General features: G+C 43.1%; 1 protein-coding gene across 2 annotated transcripts in view; it reads left to right on the top strand.

Annotated features, from left to right (window-relative positions):
- The first annotated feature begins 623 nt into the window (after nt 1–623).
- fgf22 (fibroblast growth factor 22) overlaps nt 624–24,285 on the top strand; it is a 149,333-nt gene continuing 125,671 nt past the window's right edge. The window contains exon 1 of one of the 2 annotated variants that reach the window (XM_068015808.1): nt 624–771. In XM_068015808.1, coding sequence (XP_067871909.1) covers nt 695–771 — 77 coding nt within the window. In that variant the 5' untranslated portion in view covers nt 624–694. The remainder of the gene's footprint in view (nt 772–24,285) is intronic. The other variant, XM_068015810.1, reaches the window with a different exon arrangement.

The raw sequence follows: 24,285 nt of genomic DNA on the forward strand, positions 1-24,285 counted from the left end.
TGCCAGCAATAATACTATATTTCTGAAAGTTTTTGTATTGGTGGGCCCACCAAGAGCCATTTATAACATAGCTACTTGAAACAACTTGAGATCCTTGCGTAAGGCATTCCTGTACTACAAATACAGTTAATATTTAGCCATACCAGCCCTTAGAGATTGCACTCATCTTGGATTGTAATGATTTAGACTGTGAACGATCAGCCACTGTTTAAATTTATGGCTCTGCTAATTCAGCTCATGGAATTGATAGTACGGCATGAAGTTACAAGCCTAGTGAACATACTGTTTTTTTTTTCCTTTTCCACAGAAAATGGTGAGAGATTCATGTCCAGTCTTTATATGCATTACCATGAATCTCTTGCTCAGCTATCAGGGCTTACTGACACTTGGAGGTGGGAGTTTTTACTCTGAACTTTGATTGTAATAAATAACTGTACAGTTGATACTTCAGCATTTACCATGTGATTTCTTTGCAATGTAGTATAATGCAAACAAGATTTTACAGACTCTGGTGTGAATTCAGAGACAATGTTAAGACTGCCACCTTGCTTCTTTAATTGATTTGGCTTCCTTTCTCAGAATCAAGGTGTTGGCCACACACAGGATACCTGATAAAGACTCCACCTTAACCTTGTTCTAGGGTAACTTAAAGTATCAGAGTTAAAAACCTGTCGATCGGTTGGTTCCATTGAACATGTTCACCCAATTCCTCTTAAACTGCAGCTTATTACGTATCCAGAACTCATCTCTTCATTCTCCACGGACTTCCAGGTAAATGTTTTGCCTGTTTAGACATGTAAGAGATGTGTTAATTATTTATTTGTCATAGCTTCTCTTTCAGGAATAGATCACCAGCTCTACCATTGATAATACACCAACAATCGATAACAAAAATCCTCCAACATTTCTACATCTGTGGGGACAAAATGAAACAGTCACTCAGTTCTAAAGTCTGTTGTAAAAGCAATATGAGTACAATAAATTGGTACAGCAATATGAGGCACTCTAACTGCTTCATGACTCGGCAGCTGCACTGATTTTAGAAAGGCCTGAAAAGGCTTGTAACTTCAGTGCCCCTGCTTATTCCTACGTATGAGTGTGATCCGTAATCAAAACTGATAACAAGGCCAGAATTTTACCTGGAAAGATAAATGTTGTCATATTATCAGGTGGAAACATTAACTCAAAATGACTTGGAACCTATCATTTATGCAAAATAACTTTGAATCAAACTAAGTGTCGTAAATGCATACCGGAAAACAATTTGAAAATGGTACCATTCAAATACATTAGTTGTCGTACAGTGGGTGGAGCTTAACTACTCAGACTGCTTGTAAAGATAACTCACACACAGCTTGAGTGCTGCTTGGCCTCGCCCACAAAGCTTGAGGTCCATGGGTTGTAATAAAGGCTTTGCTGGGTTCTGGCACTATTTCAGCTTGTTTTATTTACTTATTTTCTATGGCATTTTGACCCTCTGATGGTTTAAAGCCATTTATGTTAAAATTGATCTGGTGCAGATTAGTAATGCTGCATGGCAATCAAAACATTGACTTTATAATGTTGATGGCACAGGTACAAGCATGGATGGCGGCTGACACTGTGCTCTATACAGACTGTGCAATGAATGTCATTAATTTGTAGTTGGAGGAGGCTACAATGGCATCTGAACCAGGCGAACAGAAGATCTAGTCTGGGGTGCCATAGGGTTTGAATCATCAGCTTTTGCCGCAACACAAGAAACCTCAACAGAGTTAACAACACAGGGTCACTCCATAAACCTCTGTTTCCAGGGAAGCCTTCGACTATGCACGCCTTCGAAAGAAAGTTTGGCTCAAGAAAAGTCCATTCAACTCAAATAGACTGCCCAATCCACAAACTATATTACTATTCTATCAAAGATTTGACCCTCACCTTCACCATCATCACCACCTACTTTAAAAAACACTGAGTTCCCTCTTTTGTCTCCTCTGGGAACAACATAATGATCCCCACTACTGATATCTTGCAGCCTTCAATGCATCTCCACAACAGATGTTGAGTTAGGCCTAGCTAACTTGGTGTAAAACTTCTTGATACATATTTGTTGGGGGACGGGGGTAGCGGGGGGGGAGGAATATATATTTTTCATGTTATACAATTTTGCTGTCAACAGTTCAGTTTAGTTTTCCTGTAACCTGGCAAAGGTCCCTGAAATTGCTATTCTGGTCACTTGCATTGAGGTTGTTTTTATATCCTAAGTGGCTGTGTAGGGATGAGTAGCTTTTTTTTACAGGGGGAAGGGAAAGAACCTGACACTCTATCCATCTTACCCCTGCTATCGGATAATATTCAATGCCAGAAACCCACTTGGGAGCTCAGGCCTGCTGTCCTACTCCCATGACGGGTGTACAACAACATTAAGGTGCAGAGCTAAGTAATTAAGGGAGGGATAAAATGAACAGAAGCAAAAAAAAAATCCTCGGACGCCTGTAGAACTATATATTCTACAGGAAAAGAGGAAATTGGAGAGGAAAATTTACAGTTTTAGAAAACAAATCCCATTCAAATGAATTTGTAGAATTTATACAGATATGGTTCAGCAATGCTTCAAAAACACTGCTGTAAGTTTCTCAGTTTGTTTCCACTGATCTCATCAATTATAGTCAACTTTTGTAACATCATTTTTCCTCAAGCAAATAAAAGCAGAAATGGATGTGAAAAGCTGACTGTTGCTCAAAAAAATAGTGAAGGAGTTCCCCTCCAAACAGAAGCTTTAGTCCTTGTGGTACGGTCAGTTCCTTTTCAGTGAGGCAGAAAAACAATTAATAATGGAACCTATTAAAGGCTGATTGTCACCACTAAGAGGGAGGTAGAATTACAGCCCTTTGATGTAACTGGGTATGAATCAGGCCTCATTACAGAGATATAATCTACATTCATACATTTATGTTGGTTAGCTGGATCTATTGGGACATATTGAATTGCACATCCATACAGCATCTTTGCCGCTGAGGTTTTTTTCCTAGTCCCAAGCACCAGACAGAGATTCAGTGGTAGAATAGTAGTTTCCAAGATAAAAAAGGTACAGGAGCTGTATACTTATTGAGGTTCCATCCCAGAAATGCACGGTGTCTGTTCCAGTGACTGGCATCTGTATACAAAGTTATGCATCAGGATCCTTTGGAGCTCATCACATGGGCTGGAGTAAGATCAAAACTTCCCAAATTGACTGTGTGGGCGGGAGAATGATCTTCAGAAGCAATTACATAATGAATTGACTTTGGCTCTTCCGTAAATCAACTGGTCTCTAGGCAATAAACCTCATCATGTGGAAAAACGTCCTGTGAATGAAATGGGCTTCCTTAGCCTTCAAGCTGGCATGGATTAAGGATTGGTTAACAGGTAGAAAACAGAGAGTAGGAATAAACGGGTCATTCTCGCGTTGGCAGGTTGTGACTGGTGGGGTACCGCAAGGATCAGTACTTGGGCCCCAGCTGTTCACAATATATCTCAATGATTTGGATGTGGGGACCAAATGTAATATTTCCAAGTTCGCGGATGACACAAAATTAGGTGTTGTGAGGAAGATGCAAAGCGGCTTCAAGGTGATCAGGACAGACTTAGTGAGTGGGCAAGAACAGGGCAGATGGAATATAATGTGGAAAAATGTGAGGTTATCCACTTTGGTAGGAGGAATAGATGTGCAGAGTATTTCTTAAATGGTAAGAGATTAGAAAGTGTAGATGTACAAAGGGACCTGGGTGTCCTGTCAATAAGTCACTGAAAACTAATATGCAGATGCAGCAAGCAATTAAGAAGGCTAATGGTATGTTAGCCTTTATCGCAATAGGATTTGAGTACAGGAGTAGCTAAGTCTTGCTTCAATTGTAAAGAACCTTGGTTAGACCGCACCTGGAGTACTGTGTGCAGTTTTGGTCCCCTTACCTTAGGAAGGATATTATTGCCATAGAAAGAGTGCAACAAAGGTTCACCAGACTTGTTCCTGGGATGGTGGGACTGTCCTATGAAGACAAATGGGGGAAATTGGGCCTGTATTCTCTTGAGTTTCGAAGAATGAGAGGTGATCTCATTGAAATCTAGAAAATACTTAAAAGGCAAAGACAGGGTAGATGCAGGTAAGATGTTTCCCCTGGTTGGGGAGTCCAGAACCAGGGGACACAATTTCAAAATAAGGGGGAAGCCACTTAGGACCAAGATAAAGAGAAATTTCTTTACTCAGAGGGTTGTGAATCTTTGGAATTCTCTACCCCAGAGGGCTGTGGAAGCTCAGTCATTGAGTATGTTTAAAGCAGAGATTGACAGATTTCTAAATACCTATGACATAAAAGGATATATGGATAGTGTGGGAAAAAGACATTGAAGTGTATGATCAGCCACGATTGTATTGAATGATGAAGCAGGCTCAATGAACTGAATGGCCTACTCCCACTCCTATGTTCCTATACTCAGTGGTTTTTCCAGGACAACTAGAGAAGGACAATAAATATGCCCTTGCCCACATTGTCCAAGAACAAATTAAAGAAAAACAAAAAATAGGGCTTGGGCTAAGGTCTCCAATTTATGAATGAAAAAATTCACATTCATCTTAACAGGGCTAAATTGTCAGCTGTGGTTCAGTTGATAGCATTCTTACCTCTGAGTCAGAAGTTTCAGGGGGTTCAAGTCCCACTCCAGGACTTGAGCACAGAAATCTTAGATGACAATTCTGAGGTTCCGTCTTTTGGATAAGGTATTAAACCAAGGCCCTGCCTGTCCTCTTAGGTAAAATATCCCATGGCACTGTTTAGAAGAAGAGCAGGGGAGTTATCCCCGGTGTCCTGGCCAATATTTATCCCTCAATCAACATCACAAAAACAGATTATCTGGTCATTGTCACATTACTGTTTGTGGGAGTTTGCTTTGCACAAATTCACTGCCGCATTTCCTATTTTACAACAGTGATTACACTTCAAAAAGTACTTTGTTGGCTGTAATGCACTTTGAGACATCCAGTGGTCATGAAAGGTGCTATATAAATGCAAGTTTTTCTTTCTTTTTTTCTTCCTTTCCATAGACAGGATCAACAACTTTAATATAAAACATATTAAAAACATTATTTCTGTATGCCCAACAGTGATTAACAATGAGACTACAGAAATTTATAGTATTCCATAGTAAGGAAATGTCAAAGTCTCAATACACTTTACATTCAATCTCTCTAGTTTTATACGAGACAGCAGCATTTTATTTTGAAAAGCTGAGCTAGAGATTTGGTAATTTAACCCTTTTAGGATAAATGTGAAAGTTTTATTTGAAAACTGGAGATCTTTTAATTTGTTCTTGGACAAAGGGGCAAGGGCACATTTATTGCCCATGTCTAGTTGCCCTGGGAAGGTGATATGGGCCTTCTTTGTTAACCACAGCAGTGCTTGTTGTGATGGGGCTGCTATAATGTTACATAGGGAATTCCAGGATTTTGACTTAGTATCAATGAAGGAACATCAACATATATCCAGTTCAGGATGATGTGTGACTAGGAGAGGAATGTGGAAATGATGGTGTCCCTTCCACGTTGCTGCTCTTGTCCTTATCAATAGTAGAACTCTGATGGGAGGGAGGTACTGTTGAAATAACCTTGGTGAGCTGCTGCAGTGTATCCTATAGATAGCACATATGGAAACAAGGAGCTGTTGCTGGAGGGGATTGATATTGAATTGAATAGTAGGGGCGACGATCAAGTGAACTACTTTGTACGGTATGTTGTTGAGCTTCTTAAGTGTTGCTGTGGTTGTACCCATTCAGGGAAATGGTGATTATTTCATCAGAACCCTGACTTGAGCCTCATAGATGGTGCAGAGGCTTTGAGGTGTCAGGCAGTGAGTCACTCATTAGAGTATTCAGCATCTGCACTGCCCTTGTAATCACTGTGTTGATATAACTAAACATGTTAAGTCTCTAGTCAATGATGACTCCTTAGATGGTGATGGTGAGGACTTAGCAAAGGTGGTTCATCAGAAGGTCAGAGAGAGATTGCTGGATTTTCTCTTGTTCAAGATGATCTTTACCTGGCACTTATGAGACACAACTGTTATCAGCCATTTCTCAGCCTGAGCCGAGATGAACATCCCGCTCTTGGCTAACTTCTTGATTATTAAAGGAGTTGTGAAAAGAGTTGAACCATGTGGGTGGAGTGAAGGCCATTGATGAAGCAACTGAAGATGTTTGAGCTGAAGCCACTACTCTGAGGAACTCTTGCTGTGATGTGTTGAGGCTACTACAATTGGTCTCTGGCAATCATTATCATCTTCCTTTACATCAGATATAACTTCCATTGATCTCAGTTTTACTAGAGCTCCTTGGAGCTAAACTTAGTCATAATGCTGCCTGATGTTGAGGGCAGCTACTCTTTACTGCTCCCTTTCTTTTTTGATGCTAACTATACTTGGTATTATGGTTGTACTATTAAATTTGTATTAGGGGTCCGATGAAAAGTAAAGCTTGTATTCTCCTGTTGACATTGAGACTTATTTTTGATGCTTCATTATTGGGGAGGGCCAGTAAAATGTACTTTGATAGAGGGTATATGACACCACCAACAATAGCATACTCCATCTCAGGTGTCACATTAACCTGCAGCCAGAGGCAGTGAATAGACTTTGTTTTGGAGAGGGGTAGCTGGCCCAGCAGAGATGGCAGAACATTATTTCAAATGTTGAATAATTTTTTTTAATTGTAAATGTTACAAGGGTCCTGTTCCTAATAGGAAAGGTAAGCAGGAATACTTTGAGATAAGTTGGCTCCATGATAGCACTCCTAGGTTGGGAGATTGGAACCAAGTCAATGCTCTGTAGCAGACCTGGTAATCTGATGCCTGAGTCAGGTCCAATCGTAGCATTCCAGGGTGCTTTTGATGATTGACCAATTAGTCTTGCTTATTCCTAGACTTTAGATGGGTAGATATGCCACTGAAGGCTGGCATTCTTCCCATTCATCCCTAGATAACTCTGCAAGCCATTGCTTTAATGGGACGATGGTGCTATTTAGACAACAGAAAACTTACCAGTGCTCTGTGCAGGGAAGCCACATGGTTTTTGTTAGTTATACTTCAACAGTACACCTCTATGCAGTTGAGGGGCTTTTTTTCTTGTGAACTGTGCTGAAGTTTAGGTGCGATCTTTGACTCAGTGATAGCCTCTGAGTTAGAAGATTGTGGGTTCAAGACTGACTCCAGAAACTTTGAGCACATATTCCAAATTGACACTTCAGTGTGGTACTGAGGAGATCATTGTCAGAGGTGCCATAAAATCATTCTAGAATCATCTATTACTAGAGGAGACCATTCAAACCCTTGTGCCTGCGCTGTCTCTTTGAAAGAACTATGCAATCACACAAGAACACAAGTAATAGGAGCAGGAGTAGACCGTATAGCCCATCAAGCCTTCTACACCATTCAATACGATCATGGTTGATCTTTGGGCTTCAACTCCACTTTCCTGCCTACTCCCCATATTCCTTGATTATCTCTTAAGAGAACAAAAATCTGTCTATCCCAGCCTTTAAATATATTCAATGATGGAGTGTCCACAACCCTCTGGGGTAGGGAATTCCCAAAATTCACAACCCTTGAGTGAAGTAATTTCTCCTCATCTCAGTCCTAAATGATCAGCCCCTTATACTTAGCCCCCTTCCCCTGCTCTTTCCCATAGCCCTGTAAATTTATTCCATTATCAATACCATCTTTTAGATGAGATATTAATCTGAGGCCCCATCTGTGCTCTCAGGTGGGTGTAAAGTATCTCGTGTCCCATGGTACTATTCGAAGAGCAGGGGATTTCTCCTTGTGCTATGGCCAACACTAAAACAGATTTTTCTCATTTAAGATTGTGGATGTTGCTTTTTTTTGTAATTCTTGCAAGGAATATGGGCATCACTGGCAAGGCCGGCATTTGTTGCCCATCCCTAATTGCCCTAAGTGGCTTACTAGACAATTCCAGAGGGCAGTTAAGAGTAAACCACATTGCTGTGGGTCTGGTGTCATGCGTAGGCCAGACCAGGTAAGGACAACAGATTTCATTCCTTACAGGACATTAGTGAACCAGTTAGGTTTTTATAACAATTGATTGTTTCATTACTGAGACTAGCTTTTAATTCCACATTTTTTTTTTAATGAATTGAATTTCACCAGCTGCTATCGTAGGATTTGAACCCATGTCCCCAGGCCATTAGCCTGGGACTGCAGATTACTAGTCCAGTGATATCACCACTATGCCACTATTGCCCCTGCGCGCAGATTGGCTGCTACTCCTTACATTACACATGACCACATTTCACAGACACTCAATATTGAAGTTTGCAAAACTATTGTTTTTTAATTTTATATTCTTCTTTTTCTTCTTTTGGGCTTCCTTATCTCGAGAGACAATGGATACGCGCCTGGAGGTGGTCAGTGGTTTGTGAAGCAGCGCCTGGAGTGGCTATAAAGGCCAATTCTAGAGTGACAGGCTCTTCCACAGGTGCTGCAGAGAAATTTGTTTGTCAGGGCTGTTGCACAGTTGGCTCTCCCCTTGCGCCTCTGTCTTTTTTCCTGCCAACTACTAAGTCTCTACGACTCGCCACATTTTAGCCCTGTCTTTATGGCTGCCCGCCAGCTCTGGCGAACGCTGGCAACTGACTCCCACGACTTGTGATCAATGTCACAGGATTTCATGTCGCATTTGCAGACGTCTTTAAAGCGGAGCCAGTGGCGAGCTCGCTGTACAATGTGTCTTTGGGGATCCTGCCATCTTCCATGCGGCTCACATGGCCAAGCCATCTCAAGCGCCGCTGACTCAGTAGGGTGTACAAGCTGGGGATGTTGGCTGCCTCGAGGACTTCTGTGTTGGAGATACGGTCCTGCCACCTGATGCCAAGTATTCTCCGGAGGCAGCGAAGATGGAATGAATTGAGACGTCGCTCTTGGCTGACATACGTTGTCCAGGCCTCACTGCCATAGAGCAAGGTACTGAGGACACAGTACTGATACACTCGGACTTTTGTGTTCCGTGTCAGTGCGTCATTTTCCCACACTCTGTTGGCCAGTCTGGACATAGCAGTGGAAGCCTTACCCATGCGCTTGTTGATTTCTGCATCTATAGGTTACTGGTAATAGTTGAGCCTAGGTAGGTGAACTCTTGAACCACTTCCAGAGCGTGGTCGCCAATATTGATGGATGGAGCATTTCTGACGTCCTGCCCCATGATCGTTTTCTTGAGGCTGATGGTTAGGCCAAATTCATTGCAGGCAGCCTCAAACCTGTTGATGAGACTCTGCAGGCACTCTGTAGAAAATTCACACGAGTCACTTCAATAGCTCAAATGGGGCATTCAGGGTAACTGTTAAAGCTCATCACTTTTTACTGCAAGAATTCATCACTTTGGAGCTCAATAATTTTCTGCAATCATCTTACTAACCCTAAACCTAAATTTAATCCCAAACTTAAATCTAATCTTAGCCCCAAATCATGGGGAGGCAGTGGTGCAGTGGTATTGTCACTGGACTAGTAACCCAGAGACCCAGGGTATTGCTCTGGGGGCATGGGTTCAACTCCCACCACAGCAGAAGGTGGAATTTAAATTCAGTTAATAAATCTGAAACTAAAAGTCCAATGATGGCCATGAAACCATTGTCGATTATCATGAAAACCCATCTGATTCACTAATGCCCTGAGGGAAGGAAATCTGCTGTCCTTACCTGGTTTGGCCTACATGTGATTCCAGACCCACAGCAATGCTGTGGTTGACTCTGGCAAGCCACTCAGCTGTATCTAATCAAGGGCAATTAGGGATTGGCAATAAATGCTGGCTGAGCCAACGACGCCCACATCCCATGAATGAATAAAAAAACCTTTAATCTAACTGTAAATCCAAATCTATTCCTAATCCTGATCCTAAAACTTAAATTAAACACTAAATCTAGTCCTAACCTTAACAGAGGGAGATTTCTTTTCAGGCTTCACAGTGTATGCTCAGTATGATCGATCGATGATTCTGAAACTAAATAAGCCAGCTGAATGAATTGCACAAGGAGACTGTGTGTTGTGATACCTCCGTACATCAGGATAGAGGTGCCCAACTAGTGCACACGGACAGCAAATTGCACAGTTGTGCTTATGCATGCAAACTTCTTTCAACCAACTTTCTCACTCAATCTCTGTATCAGTGATCCAGTGATCATGGCAATGCCCCCTGCAAAAAAAAAATGTACAAATTCATATTTTGGCTATAGTTACCTATGCCTGTATCACAGATCCAGCTGTTTGTGTGGCTCTGCCGCGAGGATGACAGAGACAGATTGAGCAGTACTACAGCAGGGAGCTGGTTTATACTAGTCTCCCTGAATCCAAGCTAATGGCCAATATGAAAGTAGCTTTCTAAACACTGGAGGGAGATAACTTTCATGATTGGGTTTCAAACACAGACCTAAGAGTTGGAAGGGCAGCCAACTATACCATGCAGTCCTTTACATATTTAAAATGTAAATTGTAACTGAAGACAAAACGAACTGGGTATGGGTTGCATGTGTGAGACCACCGTGAGGAGAGTATCTGATATCACTTAGGCTTTGCATTATCTGTAGATCAGCTACAATTGACACGAAATGGACTCTTTAAATTTTAAAATTAAAACTTAAGAAAGAAAGACCTGCTAAATTGTACAGGGTTTTGGTGAGACCACATCTGGAGTACTTCGTGCAGTTTTGGTCTCCACATTTACGAAAGGATATACTTGCATTGGAGGCGGGACAACAAAGGTTTACTAAATTGGTCCCTAGCATGAGAGGGTTGTCCCATGATGAGAGGCTAAGTAAATTGGGCGGATATTCTCTGGCGTTTAGAAGAATGAGAGGCGATCTCATTGAAACATACAAGATTCTGAAGGGGCTGGATAGGGTAGACACTGAGAGTTTGTTTCCACTGGTTACGGAATCTAAAACACTGGGACACAATCTCAGGATAAGGAGTCGATCATTTAGGACTGAAATGAAGAGAAATTACTTCATTCAAAGGGTTGTGAATCTTTGGAATTCTCTACTCCAGAGGGTTGTGGATGCTCCATCGTTGAATACATTTAAGGCTGGGATCGATAGATTTTTGGTCTTGCAGGGAATCAAGGTATATGGTGAGTGGGCGGGAAAGTGGAGTTGAAACCAAGATCAGCCATGATTGTATTGAATGGTGGAAAAAGCTCGATGGGCCAGATGGTCTACTTCTGTTCCTATTTTTTGTGTTCCTCTGTTTATATAGCACCTTTCACATCCTCAGGATGTCCCAAAGTGTTTCACAACCAATGCATTATTTATTGAAATGTAATTACCGTTTTACTGCTATCTTTTTAGTTTGCAAACTTAAAACGTTCCTATGGGTCTGCTGGAGCCCCTTTAAATTTTTAATCTTGGCATCTGCACCCCTAACCGAGGGACACATCTCATCTATTCAGCCCTTCTGAAAGTGTGCTTGTATAGACATTGATTGCTTACAAACCTATAACCCTCTGAGAACTTTGCATTCCCCCAACTCTGGCTTCTTAGAGTCATAGAGAGATACAGCACCAAAACAGGCTCTTCGGCCCACTCCGACCATCAACCACCCATTTTTACTAATCCTATATTAATCCCATTTTTCCCTCTCACATCCCACCTTCCCTCAATTCTCCTACCTACACTAGGGGCAATTTTACAATTGCCAATTTACCTATTAATCCACAAGTCTTTAGCATGTAGGAGGAAAGCAGAGAACCCAGAGGGGACCCATGCGGTCACAGGGAGAACTTGCAAAGTCCGCACAGGCAGTGTCCAGAACCGAACCCAGGTTGCTGGAGCTGTGAGGCTGCGGTGCTAACCACTGTGCCATCTTGTGTATCCTCCAGTTCATTTGCCTCACCTTTGACAGCTATGCCTTCAGTCGTTGAAGCCCTAAACTCTGCAATTCCCTTCTTTAAGGTTCTGCTTAGAACCTACTGCTTTGACCAAGCATTTGGTTGCCTGTCCTAATGTCTTCTTCTTTGGTTCGTTGACAATTATTGTCTGATTATATTCCTGTGAAGTGCCTTGAGACATTTTAGTATGATAAAGGTGCTATATAAATGAAAGTTGTTGTAGTTGTTGACTACAGCATTGGGACTGGCTATGATGCCATTTGAAGACAAAGAAACTTGTGAAATCTCATTGGTGAATAATGGCTAGTTGGACAATGTACTGGAATATACAAACTTGATGAAACTGTGACCCAATGTGGAGTCACTGCCTTGAGAGAGGATGGATGGAGAGAAAATTGGCTCAAGAAAAAATACAAAACTGGTTCAACATCAGTCATGACAGAAGCAGTGCATGCAATAAAATAAAAAAAAAGATCCAATAATTTTTAAAACTGATTTACTGTCACTAAATACAAACCCTAACACTCAGCATTAGATGTAATCAACTGCGAGGAGTTGGTCTCATGTTTGAAGGTGTTTTATGGTCTTGATCATGGCTGTCATCACTCTTAGACCCCCTTGAACTTCACCTGAATGGAAATAATAGAGAAGAGACAGAATTTCAGATTTTTGGTTTACCAGATTCTAGTGAGATTATCAAAATAAACACTGACTCCAAATTTTCTGTCCAATGGCTTTATATGCAAAAACAAGAGAGACTACGAATAATAGATACAGGGCTGTGGATAAGAGGCAGTGATTTACAGGTTTGCAATCTAAGCAAGAAATTTATATTGTTCCTCAATCCTTATGCAACTGGGCTGAATTTTATTATCCTGTTGCATTGAGCGGCGGCGGGTGTCCAAAATGGTGGCAGTCCCACCTTTGACGTCAGTGGCCACACCAGTGACAGCAGCCATCCTCCCAATCATGTGGCGGGGGGCAGAAATGGCAACACCGTTCACGGCGTCACCTGATGCTGGAGCTGGTGCTGGTGCCATCTTTAAAAGGCTGCCAGCCCTGCATCTGCACCAGTGTGCTTTCATCAATATCTCCCTGAGGCTTCACTTCTGTGTTGTTTAAATTTTTTTTGTTCCCCACAAGCAGCTCCCCTGGGCTCCCCCCACTTCACAGCCAAACCACTTGCAGGGTTCTCCCACCCATCCACTTCCCCTAGATAACACCGGTAAAGTTACTTACCCTCTCGAGGCACTGAGGACACTCGCCTTGGTGACACTTGTTTTTTAAAGACGCGAAACTGAAGGCATGTCATTGCCACATGTCCAACACAAGATTGCAAACAATCTCTTCCTTGACCTTCTGGTCAGACATTCTCTGTGACCCTCTGTCCTATCAACACCTTCCCTTTTGTTATCTCTTGCCCCACCCCCGCTTTACTTGCTTAAAACCTATTACATTTCTAATATTTGCCAGTTCTGATGAAGGGTCACTGACCTGAAACATTAACTCTGCTTCTGTCTCCACAGATGCTGCCTGACCTGCTGAGTATTTCCAACATTTCTTGTTTTTATTTCAGATTTCCAGCATCTGCAGTATTTTGCTTTTATGATACAAGATTGCAAACACCTGGTAAGATTGCAATGAGTGACATTAAAATGTATGCTAAATAGTATTTAACAGATGTAAATGATCATGCCGTTGCGTTGGAGCGGAAGTGCAGCCACGGCACTTTATCCCCTCCGACAGAATCGGGAAGTAGCATTACAGCGTCGGGTTCCATGGCGGATGTATCCACATGGATTCTCCATCCCCCCTGCCTGATATCCCACCTTTCCGAGGACCTTAAAATCCAACCCAACATTGACACAAGGGAATCAATGCCTGATGATCTCATTACTGCAACTTTATGGAGAATGAATCTCAAATTGATTTCTGGGGAATTCTACATCTATCCTATGGTTTGATAAAATAGAAGTTTTTTTAGACCATTCAGAAAACCGGGGAGGGCCCAAGGTCAACATTGAAAGGCCATGAGATAAAGTGTAGGATAGAAGGCAAGGCCAACCAGAAAGTTCCACTGATTGGCCTTGCCTTCTTTCCTACACTTTATCTCATGGCCTTTCAATGTTGACCTTGGGCCCTCCCCGGATTTCTGAACGGTATAAAAAAAAACTTCTATTTTATCAAACCATAGGATAGATGTAGAATTCCCCAGAAATCAATTTGAGATTCATTCTCCATAAAGTTGCAGTAATGAGATCATTTAAATAAATAAAGGCAAGGCCAATCAGAAAGTTCCACTGTTCTGAGACTCTGGGAAAGAGTGAGCCAGAGAAAGGGATTGAACAATATCTTGCCTTTAAGTTACAGTTGCTACTATCGGTTCTCACATCTCCACTGCTGCCTCTCCTGAGATCAGCTAACACAGTGTCAAGATGTAGCAACAGCAACAATCATGCTATAACTAATGACGGGCGCTACTCTAAAATGAATGGAATTACAACTAAGATTAAAAACAAACTATATCCCAGTGCTAAATACCGTATAATTTCCGGTTCATTTCATTGCATCTGATTAAGAAAACCATTGCTAATATTATGACACATACTGTAGTGAGCTTGTTTGTTCCCTGAGATAAGCTAAAGGACAGAAGTCGGAGAATGCAATGGGAACAGTTGTTCTTAGAAGTACATTGGTTCCATCCCTCTCCTCTAACCTGCTTGATATAAAACAACAAGCAACAAAGAAACTAAGGGGCTGGATTGTTCGGTGGGTGGGCAATAAGAGCTTACCACCAGCAGAGAACAGTAAAGTTTCCACTGCAGCTATTATTCACGACAGGAAGTAAGCCTCATTTTTAGGCTACTTAAAATTTGCCTCATTAAGCGGCTCTAATGCTTAAAATAATGAATGCTTCTTGCAGAAAGCAAACAGAGAAAGCGAGAGAGAAGCACGTGACTTGGTGACAAACTGTGGACTACAATGGAAAGGTTAGATATGCTTCCATAGAAGCTCCTCAAGCGCTCACTAGGTAAATGGACTGCCTGTTGTTGTACTGGGCCACACACATCAGGAAGCTTCTAGGTTGAACCCCTGTCTCTACTGAGTTATTTAGCCTCAACTGAAGAAGCAGTGGTGATGCTACAACTCATTTCCAACTGAAGAAAGAATGGAGCTTGGCTGTGTTGCCTCCCAATGGTTAAGCAGTCTTCCAATAATTTACTATCTAGGTTTAAATATGAAAATCCTGGCCACTTTTGTAAGCTACTATATCCTGCCTATACAACAGAACTTGGGAAGGAGTCAATACCTTGAGGAAAAGAGAGGAGAGTAGTTAGAGATAGAGATAGAAACCATCTAAATCATTTAAATGCACAGAAGCAGCCTCCATCTGCGAATAGAGGACTTTACAAGATATGCAGACATTATGGCAATCAATGGTAATTCTGATCTATTCATGCTATAACTAATGACGGGCGTTACTCTAAAATGAGTGGAATTACAACTGAGATTAAAAACAAACTATATCCCAGTGCTAAATACAGTATAATTTCCAGTTCACTTCACTGCATCTGATTAAGAAAACCATTGCTAATATTATGACACATACTGTAGTGAGCTCGTTCGTTCCCTGAGATAAGCTCAAGGACAGAAGTCAGAGAATGCAATGGGAACAGTTGTTCTCAAAAGTACATTGGTTCCATCCCTCTCCTCTAACCTGCTTGATATAAAATAACAAGCAACAAAGAGACCAAGGGGCTGGATTGTTCAGTGGGTGGGCACCATCCCTACTGATTCGTAAAATGTGCAACATTGGATATTGGGTATAAGTTTCATTATCTCCCAATTACGCTATTCTGCACACAACAGGCAATAAACCATAACAATATAAAAGCAAAATACTGCAGATGCTGTAAATCTGAAATAAAAACAAAAAGTGCTGGAAAATACTCAGCAGGTCTGGCAGCATCTGTGGAGAGAGAAGCAAAGTTCGCGTTTCAGGTCAGTGACCTTTCATCAGAACACTGAGTTCTGATGAAAGGTCACTGACCTGAAACGTGAACTTTGCTTCTCTCTCCACAGATGCTGCCAGACCTGCTGAGTATTTTCCAGCACTTTTTGTTTTTATTTATCATAGGCAGTAAACCATTTCCACTTGTATGCGCTCCCGTCAGGAAAATGGTTTTCTGATGGTTACTGCTACTGTTACATTTAACTATTGAAGTATAGTGTAGCAAAATGCTTTTAAAGAAATCCAGGCAACAGAGTATTCTCCACTATTAGTGAGAAAACAACAACCATTTACTAGAGTACCTTCTATAATATCCCATTTCAATACCTGTACAATGTTTCTGATATAGCTTCCACCGACAAGTCAAATTGTATTGTGCTAGTCCCAATTCAATTAATACAAGTCTAATTGCGCCCTCTTGGGGAATCCTAAAGTTACAATAAAATGCATTTTCCAATTCACAAATTCACTGATCTAAAGTTACTTGAGAATAAAGCTAACAGGCATTCAACAACCTTCCGAAGGTGAATGTAACTGTTGTAGAATACACCGTGGGTTGCATTATGGATTCTTCTTCTTTGGCCTCCTTATCTCGAGAGACAATGAGTAAGTGCCTGGAGGTGGGCAGTGGTGTGTGGAACAGCGCCTGGAGTGGCTATAAAGGCCAATTCTAGAGTGACAGACTCTTCCACAGGTGCTGCAGAAAAATTTGATTGTCCGGGCTGTTACACAGTTGGCTCTCCCCTTGCGCTTTTGTCTTTTTTCCTGCCAACTGCTAAGTCTCTTCGACTCGCCACACTTTAGCCCCGCCTTTATGACTGCCCGCCAGCTCTGGCGAACGCTGGCAACTGACTCACACGATGTGTGATCAATGTCACAGGACTTCATGTCGCGTTTGCAGACGTCTTTGAAGCGGTGACATGGACGGCCGGTGGGTCTGATACCAGTGGCGAGCTCGCTGTACAATGTGTCTTTGGGGATCCTGCCATCTTCCATGCGGCTCACATGGCCAAGCCATCTCAAGCGCCGCTGACTCAGTAGTATGTATAAGCTGGGGATGTTGGCCGCCTCGAGGACTTCTGTGTTGGAGATACGGTCCTGCCACCTGATGCCAATTATTCTCCGGAGGCAGCGAAGATGGTATGAATTGAGGCGTCGCTCTTGGCTGACATACGTTGTCCAGGCCTCGCTGCCATAGAGCAAGGTACTGAGGACACAGGCTTGATAGACTTGGACTTTTGTGTTCTGTGTCAGTGCGCCATATTCCCACACTCTCTTGGCCAGTCTGGACATAGCAGTGGAAGCCTTACCCATGCGCTTGTTGATTTCTGCATCGAGAGACAGGTTACTGGTGATAGTTGAGCGTAGGTAGGTGAACTCTTGAACCACTTCCAGAGCGTGGTCGCCAATATTGATGGATGGAGCATTTCTGACGTCCTGCCCCATGATGTTCGTTTTCTTGAGGCTGATGGTTAGGCCAAATTCATTGCAGGCAGCCGCAAACCTGTCGATGAGACTCTGCAGGCACTCTTCAGTGTGAGATGTTAAAGCAGCATCGTCAGCAAAGAGGAGTTCCCTGATGAGGACTTTCCGTACTTTGGACTTCGCTCTTAGACGGGCAAGGTTGAACAACCTGCCCCCTGATCTTGTGTGGAGGAAAATTCCTTCTTCAGAAGACTTGAACGCATGTGAAAGCAGCAGGGAGAAGAAAATCCCAAAGAGTGTGGGTGCGAGAACACAGCCCTGTTTCATGCCACTCAGGATAGGAAAGGGGTCTGATGAGGTGCCGCCATGTTGAATTGTGCCTTTCATATTGTCATGGAATGAGGTGATGATACTTCGTAGCTTTGGTGGACATCCAATCTTTTCTAGTAGTCTGAAGAGACCACATCTGCTGACGAGGTCAAAGGCTTTGGTGAGATCAATGAAAGCAATGCAGAGGGGCACCTGTTGTTCGTGGCATTTCTCCTGTATCTGACAAAGGGAGAACAGCATGTCAATGGTCGATCTTTCTGCACGAAAGCCACACTGTGCCTTAGGGTAGACGCGCTCGGCCAGCTTCTGGAGCCTGTTTAGAGCGACTCGAGCAAAGACTTTCCCCACTATGCTGAGCAGGGAGATTCCATGGTAGTTGTTGCAGTCACCTCGGTCACCTTTGTTTTTATAGAGGGTGATGATATTGGCATCGCGCATGTCCTGAGGTATTGCTCCCTCGTCCCAGCACAGGCATAGCAGTTCATGTAGTGCTGAGAGTATAGCAGGCTTGGCACTCTTGATTATTTCAGGGGTAATGCTGTCCTTCCCAGGGGCTTTTCCGCTGGCTACAGAATCAATGGCATCACTGAGTTCCGATTTTGTTGGCTGTATGTCCAGCTCATCCATGACTGGTAGAGGCTGGGCTGCATTGAGGGTGGTCTCAGTGACAACATTCTCCCTGGAGTACAGTTCTAGGTAGTGCTCAACCCAGTGGTCCATTTGTTTGCGTTGGTCAGTGATTATGTCCCCTGATTTAGATTTGAGGGGGGCGATCTTCTTGATGGTTGGCCCAAAAGCTCTCTTGATGCCATCATACATTCCTCTGATGTTTCCGGTGTCTGAGGCCAGCTGAATATGACTGCATAGGTGTTACCAGTAGTCATTTGCGCAGCGCCTGGCTGTTCTCTGTGCAGTGCTTCTGGCTGCTTTAAGTGCCACAGATGTTAACTCGCTGGGGGCTTTCTTGTAGTTCAACAGTGCAATGCGCTTAGCGGCTATGACAGGTTCCAGCTCTTCATTATGAGATTGAAACCAGTCTGCATTTCTCTTTGCACGTTTGCCGTAGGTGGTCAAAGCTGACTCATAGATGGCGTCTCTGATGTGGGCCCACTTGGTCTCAGCATCCCCTGTGGGAGTGTTTTGAAGGGCTGTTACAAGTGAATTTAGAAATTTTTGTAACAGCTGTGGATGAGAAATTCTGCTCATGTTGATGCGCGGGTGGCCCTTCTGCTTGGAATGATGCAACTGCTTTGGTCTGAGTCTAACCTTGCTGCACACCCAGGGAGTGGTCGGTGTCGCAGTCCGCACTGTGGAAGCTGCGTGTGATTTGAACACTGTTTAAGGAGGCTCGCCTTGTGATGATGAGGTCTAGCTGGTGCCAACGACGTGATCTTGGGTGCCTCCATGAAACCTGGTGACAGGGTTTAGTGTGAAAGAACGAGTTGGTAATGCAGAGGTTATGATAGGTACACAACTCAAGCAGTCTCTGCCCGTTCTTATTCATCCTTCCAACGCCATAGCGCCCAAGGCAGGAGGGCCATGAGTCATGGTCGGCCCCAACCCTGACATTAAAGTCCCCCAGCAGGAACAGGAGTTCAGTGTTGGGGATGCTGCTAATGATGTTATGGCGTTCCTCGTAGAACTGGTCTTTAGCTTCAAGTGGGGAGCAGAGTGTTGGAGCATAGATGCTGAGTAGGTGTACTGGACCAGAGGTGGTGAGCAGTCGGATGGACAGTATGCATTCCGAGCCATTTGAGGGAGGCTCTATCATGCTGAGCATGGAGTTTCTGATGGCGAAGCCCACTCCATGCTGTTTTGGCTCTTCAGGATCCCTGCCCTACCAGAAGAAGGTGTAGTCTTGCTCTGCTAGAGATCCACTCGCGGGGAGGTGTGTCTCCTGAAGTGCTGCAATGTCTACATTGAGTCTACTGAGCTCGTTGTTAATGATGGCGGTCTTCCGAGAATCGTTGATTTGTGTAAGGTCTTCCGACAGGCCAGGACACATAGTTATCCAATGTATATTATATCCAAACACATATTTGTAAATACTAACTAACAACAATGTCCAAAGAAAAAGTTCAGCCAGTACACCCCAGTCATCTGGAATTCTCTACCCAGTTCCCTTCACCTTGCCCTTCACAATTTCCAAACTAAGCTTCTTTGGCTGTGCCTTTGGTTCCTCACCTCATCCTTTTCATTTCCTTTCCCTTTTGCATGTTTGGTGTCCACATATCCTAACTGTATTGTCCTCTGTGATGTCTTCCTGAGCTTAAAAATCACCAAATAAATGCAAATTGTTGTTATTTCTGTGGGTTAAACACATCATCTGGGGTTGCTACTCAGTGCTCACAATGTGGGGCAGCACCATACAAACCAATAAGGTCCTCGGTTTGATTTTTGCTCATGCAGGTCTCAGCCAGAGAAGCAATGTTGCTGCTCCATTGGCCTCAGCATTTCAGGGCTAGAGATGGAAAATTCAGGATTTTCACACCTGCTGAAAAGTGTGCACGTGTATGATGGCAGGATTAACCTTGGTTGTGATGCCCCTAGTGTTCAAGTAGCCTGTTGACACTCATTAGGCTCACTCCTGAGCATGGGACAATTGGATGAGGTACCATAGTCAACCAACTATAGAACTGAGCCCCAGCAGAAAATGACTGCTTTCTGAAGAGGAGGGTGAAAAAAATTGCACTGCCAATCTCATGTGGTGTATGGATTTTAAGGGATTTTAAATGACCCCATATACTAAACTGATGCATCAATCCTTTTGCTATTAAGCGAGATAGCTTATGATAGCTTCGCTCACTGTAATTTAAACGATGTGAAAACATTTTGATTGATAAACATAAGGGGAAAAAATCAAACATTTACAAAGAATTAGCAGTTACTTAAATATGTGTTTATGTAGTCTTATTTTTCAATACAGTGAATATTCCATCTTAAGCAATGAGTTCTGGTGACATTGTTAGGATCACTAGTTTGGATGTTTTACGGGCCTGACTATTAGAGGGTGTTGTGTGGCAGATAGCTTTTGAATTCAGCTCAGTGTTTTAACAATAACAATTTGTATTTAAATAGCATCAAAGGTTATTGCAAAAAAAAAAGTTCATGGTGTGAGGGCAACATATTGGCATGGATAGAAGATTGGCTAGCTAATAGGAAACAGAGAGTAGGCATAAATGGGTCATTTTCTGATTGCTAAGATGTAGCGAGTGGTGTGCCCCAGGGATCTGTGCTCGGGCCTCAACTTTTTACAATTTATATCAATGACTTAGATGAGAGACCGAAGGTGTGGTTGCTAAATTTGCCGATGACACAAAGATAGGTAGGAAGGTAGGTTGTGAAGAGGACATAAGGAGGCTGCAAAGGGATATAGATAAAAATCTGGCAGATGGGAAAATGCGAAATTGTCCATTTTGGCAGGAAGAATGACAAAGAAGCATATTATCTAAATGGTGAGAGATTGCGGAGCTCTGATATGCAGAAGGTGTCCTAGTGGAGGTACAGCACATAATTAGGAAAGCTAATAGAATGTTATCGTTTATCGCGAGGGGACTTGAATACAAAAGTAGGGAGGTTATGCTTCAGCTAAACAGGGCATTGGTGAGACCACATCTGGACTAGAAACATAGAAACATAGAAAATAGGAGCAGGAGTAGGCCATTTGGCCCTGCTCCGCCATTCATTATGATCATGGCTGACCATCCAACTCAGTAACCTGTTCCCACTTTCGCCCCATCCCCTTTGATCCCTTTAGACCCAAGAGCTATATCTAACTCCTTGAAAACATACAATGTTTTGGCCTCAACTGCTTTCTGTGGTAGCGAATTCCACAGGCTCACCACTCTCTGGGTGAAAAAATTTCTCCTCATCTCAGTCCTGACTTACTGTGTTCTGTACTGTGTGCAGTATTGGTCTCTTTATTTAAGGAGGGATGTAAATGCGTTGGAAGCAGTTCAGAGAAGGTTTAATAGACTGATACTTGGAATGAGCGGGCTATATTATGAGGAAAGATTGGACAGGTAGGCTTGTATCCACTGGAATTTAGAAGAGTAAAAGGCGACTTGATTGAAACATATAAGATCCTGAGGGGTCTTGACAGGGTGGATGTGGAAAGGATGTTTCCCCTTGTGGGAGAATCTAGAACCAAGGGTCACTACATAAAAATAATGGGTCGCCCATTTAAGACAGAGATGAGAATTTTTTTCTCTCAGAAAATCATGAGTCTTTGGAACTCTCTTCCTCAAAAGGCGGTGGAAGCAGAGTCTTTGAATATGTTTAAGGCAGAGGTAGATAGATTCTTGATAAGCAGGGGTTGGAAGGTTATCGGGGGTAGGTGGTAATGTGGAGAAATCAGTTCAGCCATGAACTTATTGAATGGCGGAACAGGCATGAGGGGCCGAGTGGCCTACTCATGCTCCTAATTCGTATGTTCGTATATATGTATCTTTTACATTGAATTGACAGCACAGAAACAGACCATTTAGCCCAATTGGTTTATGTCTGTGTTTATGTCCCACACGAGCCTCTTCCCACCCTCCTTTATCTAATTCTATTAGCATATCCTTCTATTTCATTCTCCCTCTAGGTTCATCTTAAATACATCTATGCTATTTGCCTCAACTACTCCACGTGGTAGCAAGTCCCAGATGCTAAGCACTCTCTGTGTTTAGAAGTTTCTGCTGAATTCCTTATCGGATTTATGAATGACAATTTTATCTTTATGGCGCCTAGTTTTGGACTCCCCACAAGTGGAAAAATTGGGCTGAATTTTCAAGCACCGTGGGGGCAAGTTTGGGTGCAGGTGGGCCTGGAAAATTGTGCGCTCAGAAGGTTCCCAATGCCTCAGGGATGTGATGTGATTTTCAAAGGGAGGGCGGGAGGGGAGAGCTGGCAAGCCACATGCCTCCAATTAATTGCTTGTTGAACTCATTGTAGAGCTCATTAGGAGTCTGGGGAGCAACAGTTTTGAATTTTTAATTGAGAAGCATGGGGAAAACAGAGCGTCTGGGACACGTTAGGGCATAGCTGTTGGGAACACAGCCGGGAGCCATGAGTGCTCATGACTGCAGTTTGCAAAAGTTGTATAAGATGGGAGATTTAAAAACAGTTGCTCATACAGTGGCACCGAGTTGCCATTGTTGGTGCTCAGAGGTTTGCCTTTGTGAGGAGTGAGTGTTTAGACTCTTGAGAGGGCTGTGAGGCTGCTGGCATCACCTGGGTATCAGAAGTGGGTTGAGGAAGCCCTGGTAAACCAACAAGCGGCAGGTTAAGCTTTTGAGATGGGAGCAAACTACTCTGACATTGGAGAGAGTAGAGAGAAGGAGCGTGAGCCAGATGCATCCTCCTGGTCAGGAGGAGACCAGAAGGGCAGAACGAGGGGCTACAAGGGGAAGAAGGCACTGCCCACAACATCGGGTGAAATGCCCAAGAGTCAGCTACCTGCAAATGACAGAGCACCAGCGCTGTAGGAGACTGTGCTTATCCAGGCAGTTGGTCTCTGGCATTATGCTCTTGTCCACAATGACCGGAGGCCTCGCCATACCCGTGGCAGTCCCTACCTGCAGCCGTCAAGGTCACCGCTGGCCCTCTGCTCACCCTTTCAAGCCCATTCAAGGCTGCCGTTTGCCTTTTAAAATTGCTGTCCATCATGAGTTGCTGCCTCCAGCCCTTGCCCAACGCTACTACTGGGCGCTGAACTCACCTCCGAGCCAGTCAGGGCCTTTCCCTTCAAAAATTGCATCATGTCACTGATGCTGACGCGGTGCGGCGTCGGGATCCAGAAATGATTCGGCCATCGGGTTCCCGACCCCGGAGTGAAAATTCAGCCCATCTTCATTCTACATTTCCCCTATAAAACCTCTTCATAGTTTTAAAGACCTCCATCAGGTCACTACTCAGCCTTCTCTTTTCTAGACAAAACCCCCCGCAGCTTGTTCAATCCTTCCTGATAGTTATAACTTCTCAGTGCCTTTATATCCTCTTTGTAATATGGAGACCAGAACTCTGCCACTCCAAGCATGGTCTAACCAAGGATCTATACAAGATTAACATAACTAATCTGCTTTTCTGTTCCTCTAGAAATTAACCTAGGAACAATGCTTTGTTTGCATTTAATCGCCTTGTTAAACTGCTTGCTACATTTTGTGATTTATGTATCTGTATCCCTAGATCACTTTGCTCCTTCTACCCCATTTAGACTCTTACTTTCCAAGGAGTATATGGCTTCCTTATTCCTTCTAGAAAACGCACCAGCTCACACTTATCTATATTACAATTAACTTGCCATTCACACGCCCATTCTGCAAATTGATTAATGTCTTCTTGTACTTTGTTACCGTTTTCCTCAGTATTAACTATACCCCGCAATTTGGTGTAATCCACAAATTTTGAAATTGTGCTTCCTATTCCCAAGTCCAATCATTCATGTAAGTGATGAACAGCAATGGTCCCAATATCAATACCTGTAGCCCACTTCCCACCTTCCATGAATCTGAGTTTAAAGGATGGGATCAGCAGCTTTCACCAATACTCCTTTTGACCAAGCATCCCAATAAAATATACCCTACCTCCTTGTGGGCCGACAAATGGCTTCCAATCAGTAGCTCCCTGAGAACCTAAGGC

Source organism: Heterodontus francisci, chromosome 36, assembly GCF_036365525.1.
Source record: "Heterodontus francisci isolate sHetFra1 chromosome 36, sHetFra1.hap1, whole genome shotgun sequence".
In the NCBI taxonomy this organism is placed as follows: Eukaryota; Metazoa; Chordata; class Chondrichthyes; order Heterodontiformes; family Heterodontidae; genus Heterodontus; species Heterodontus francisci.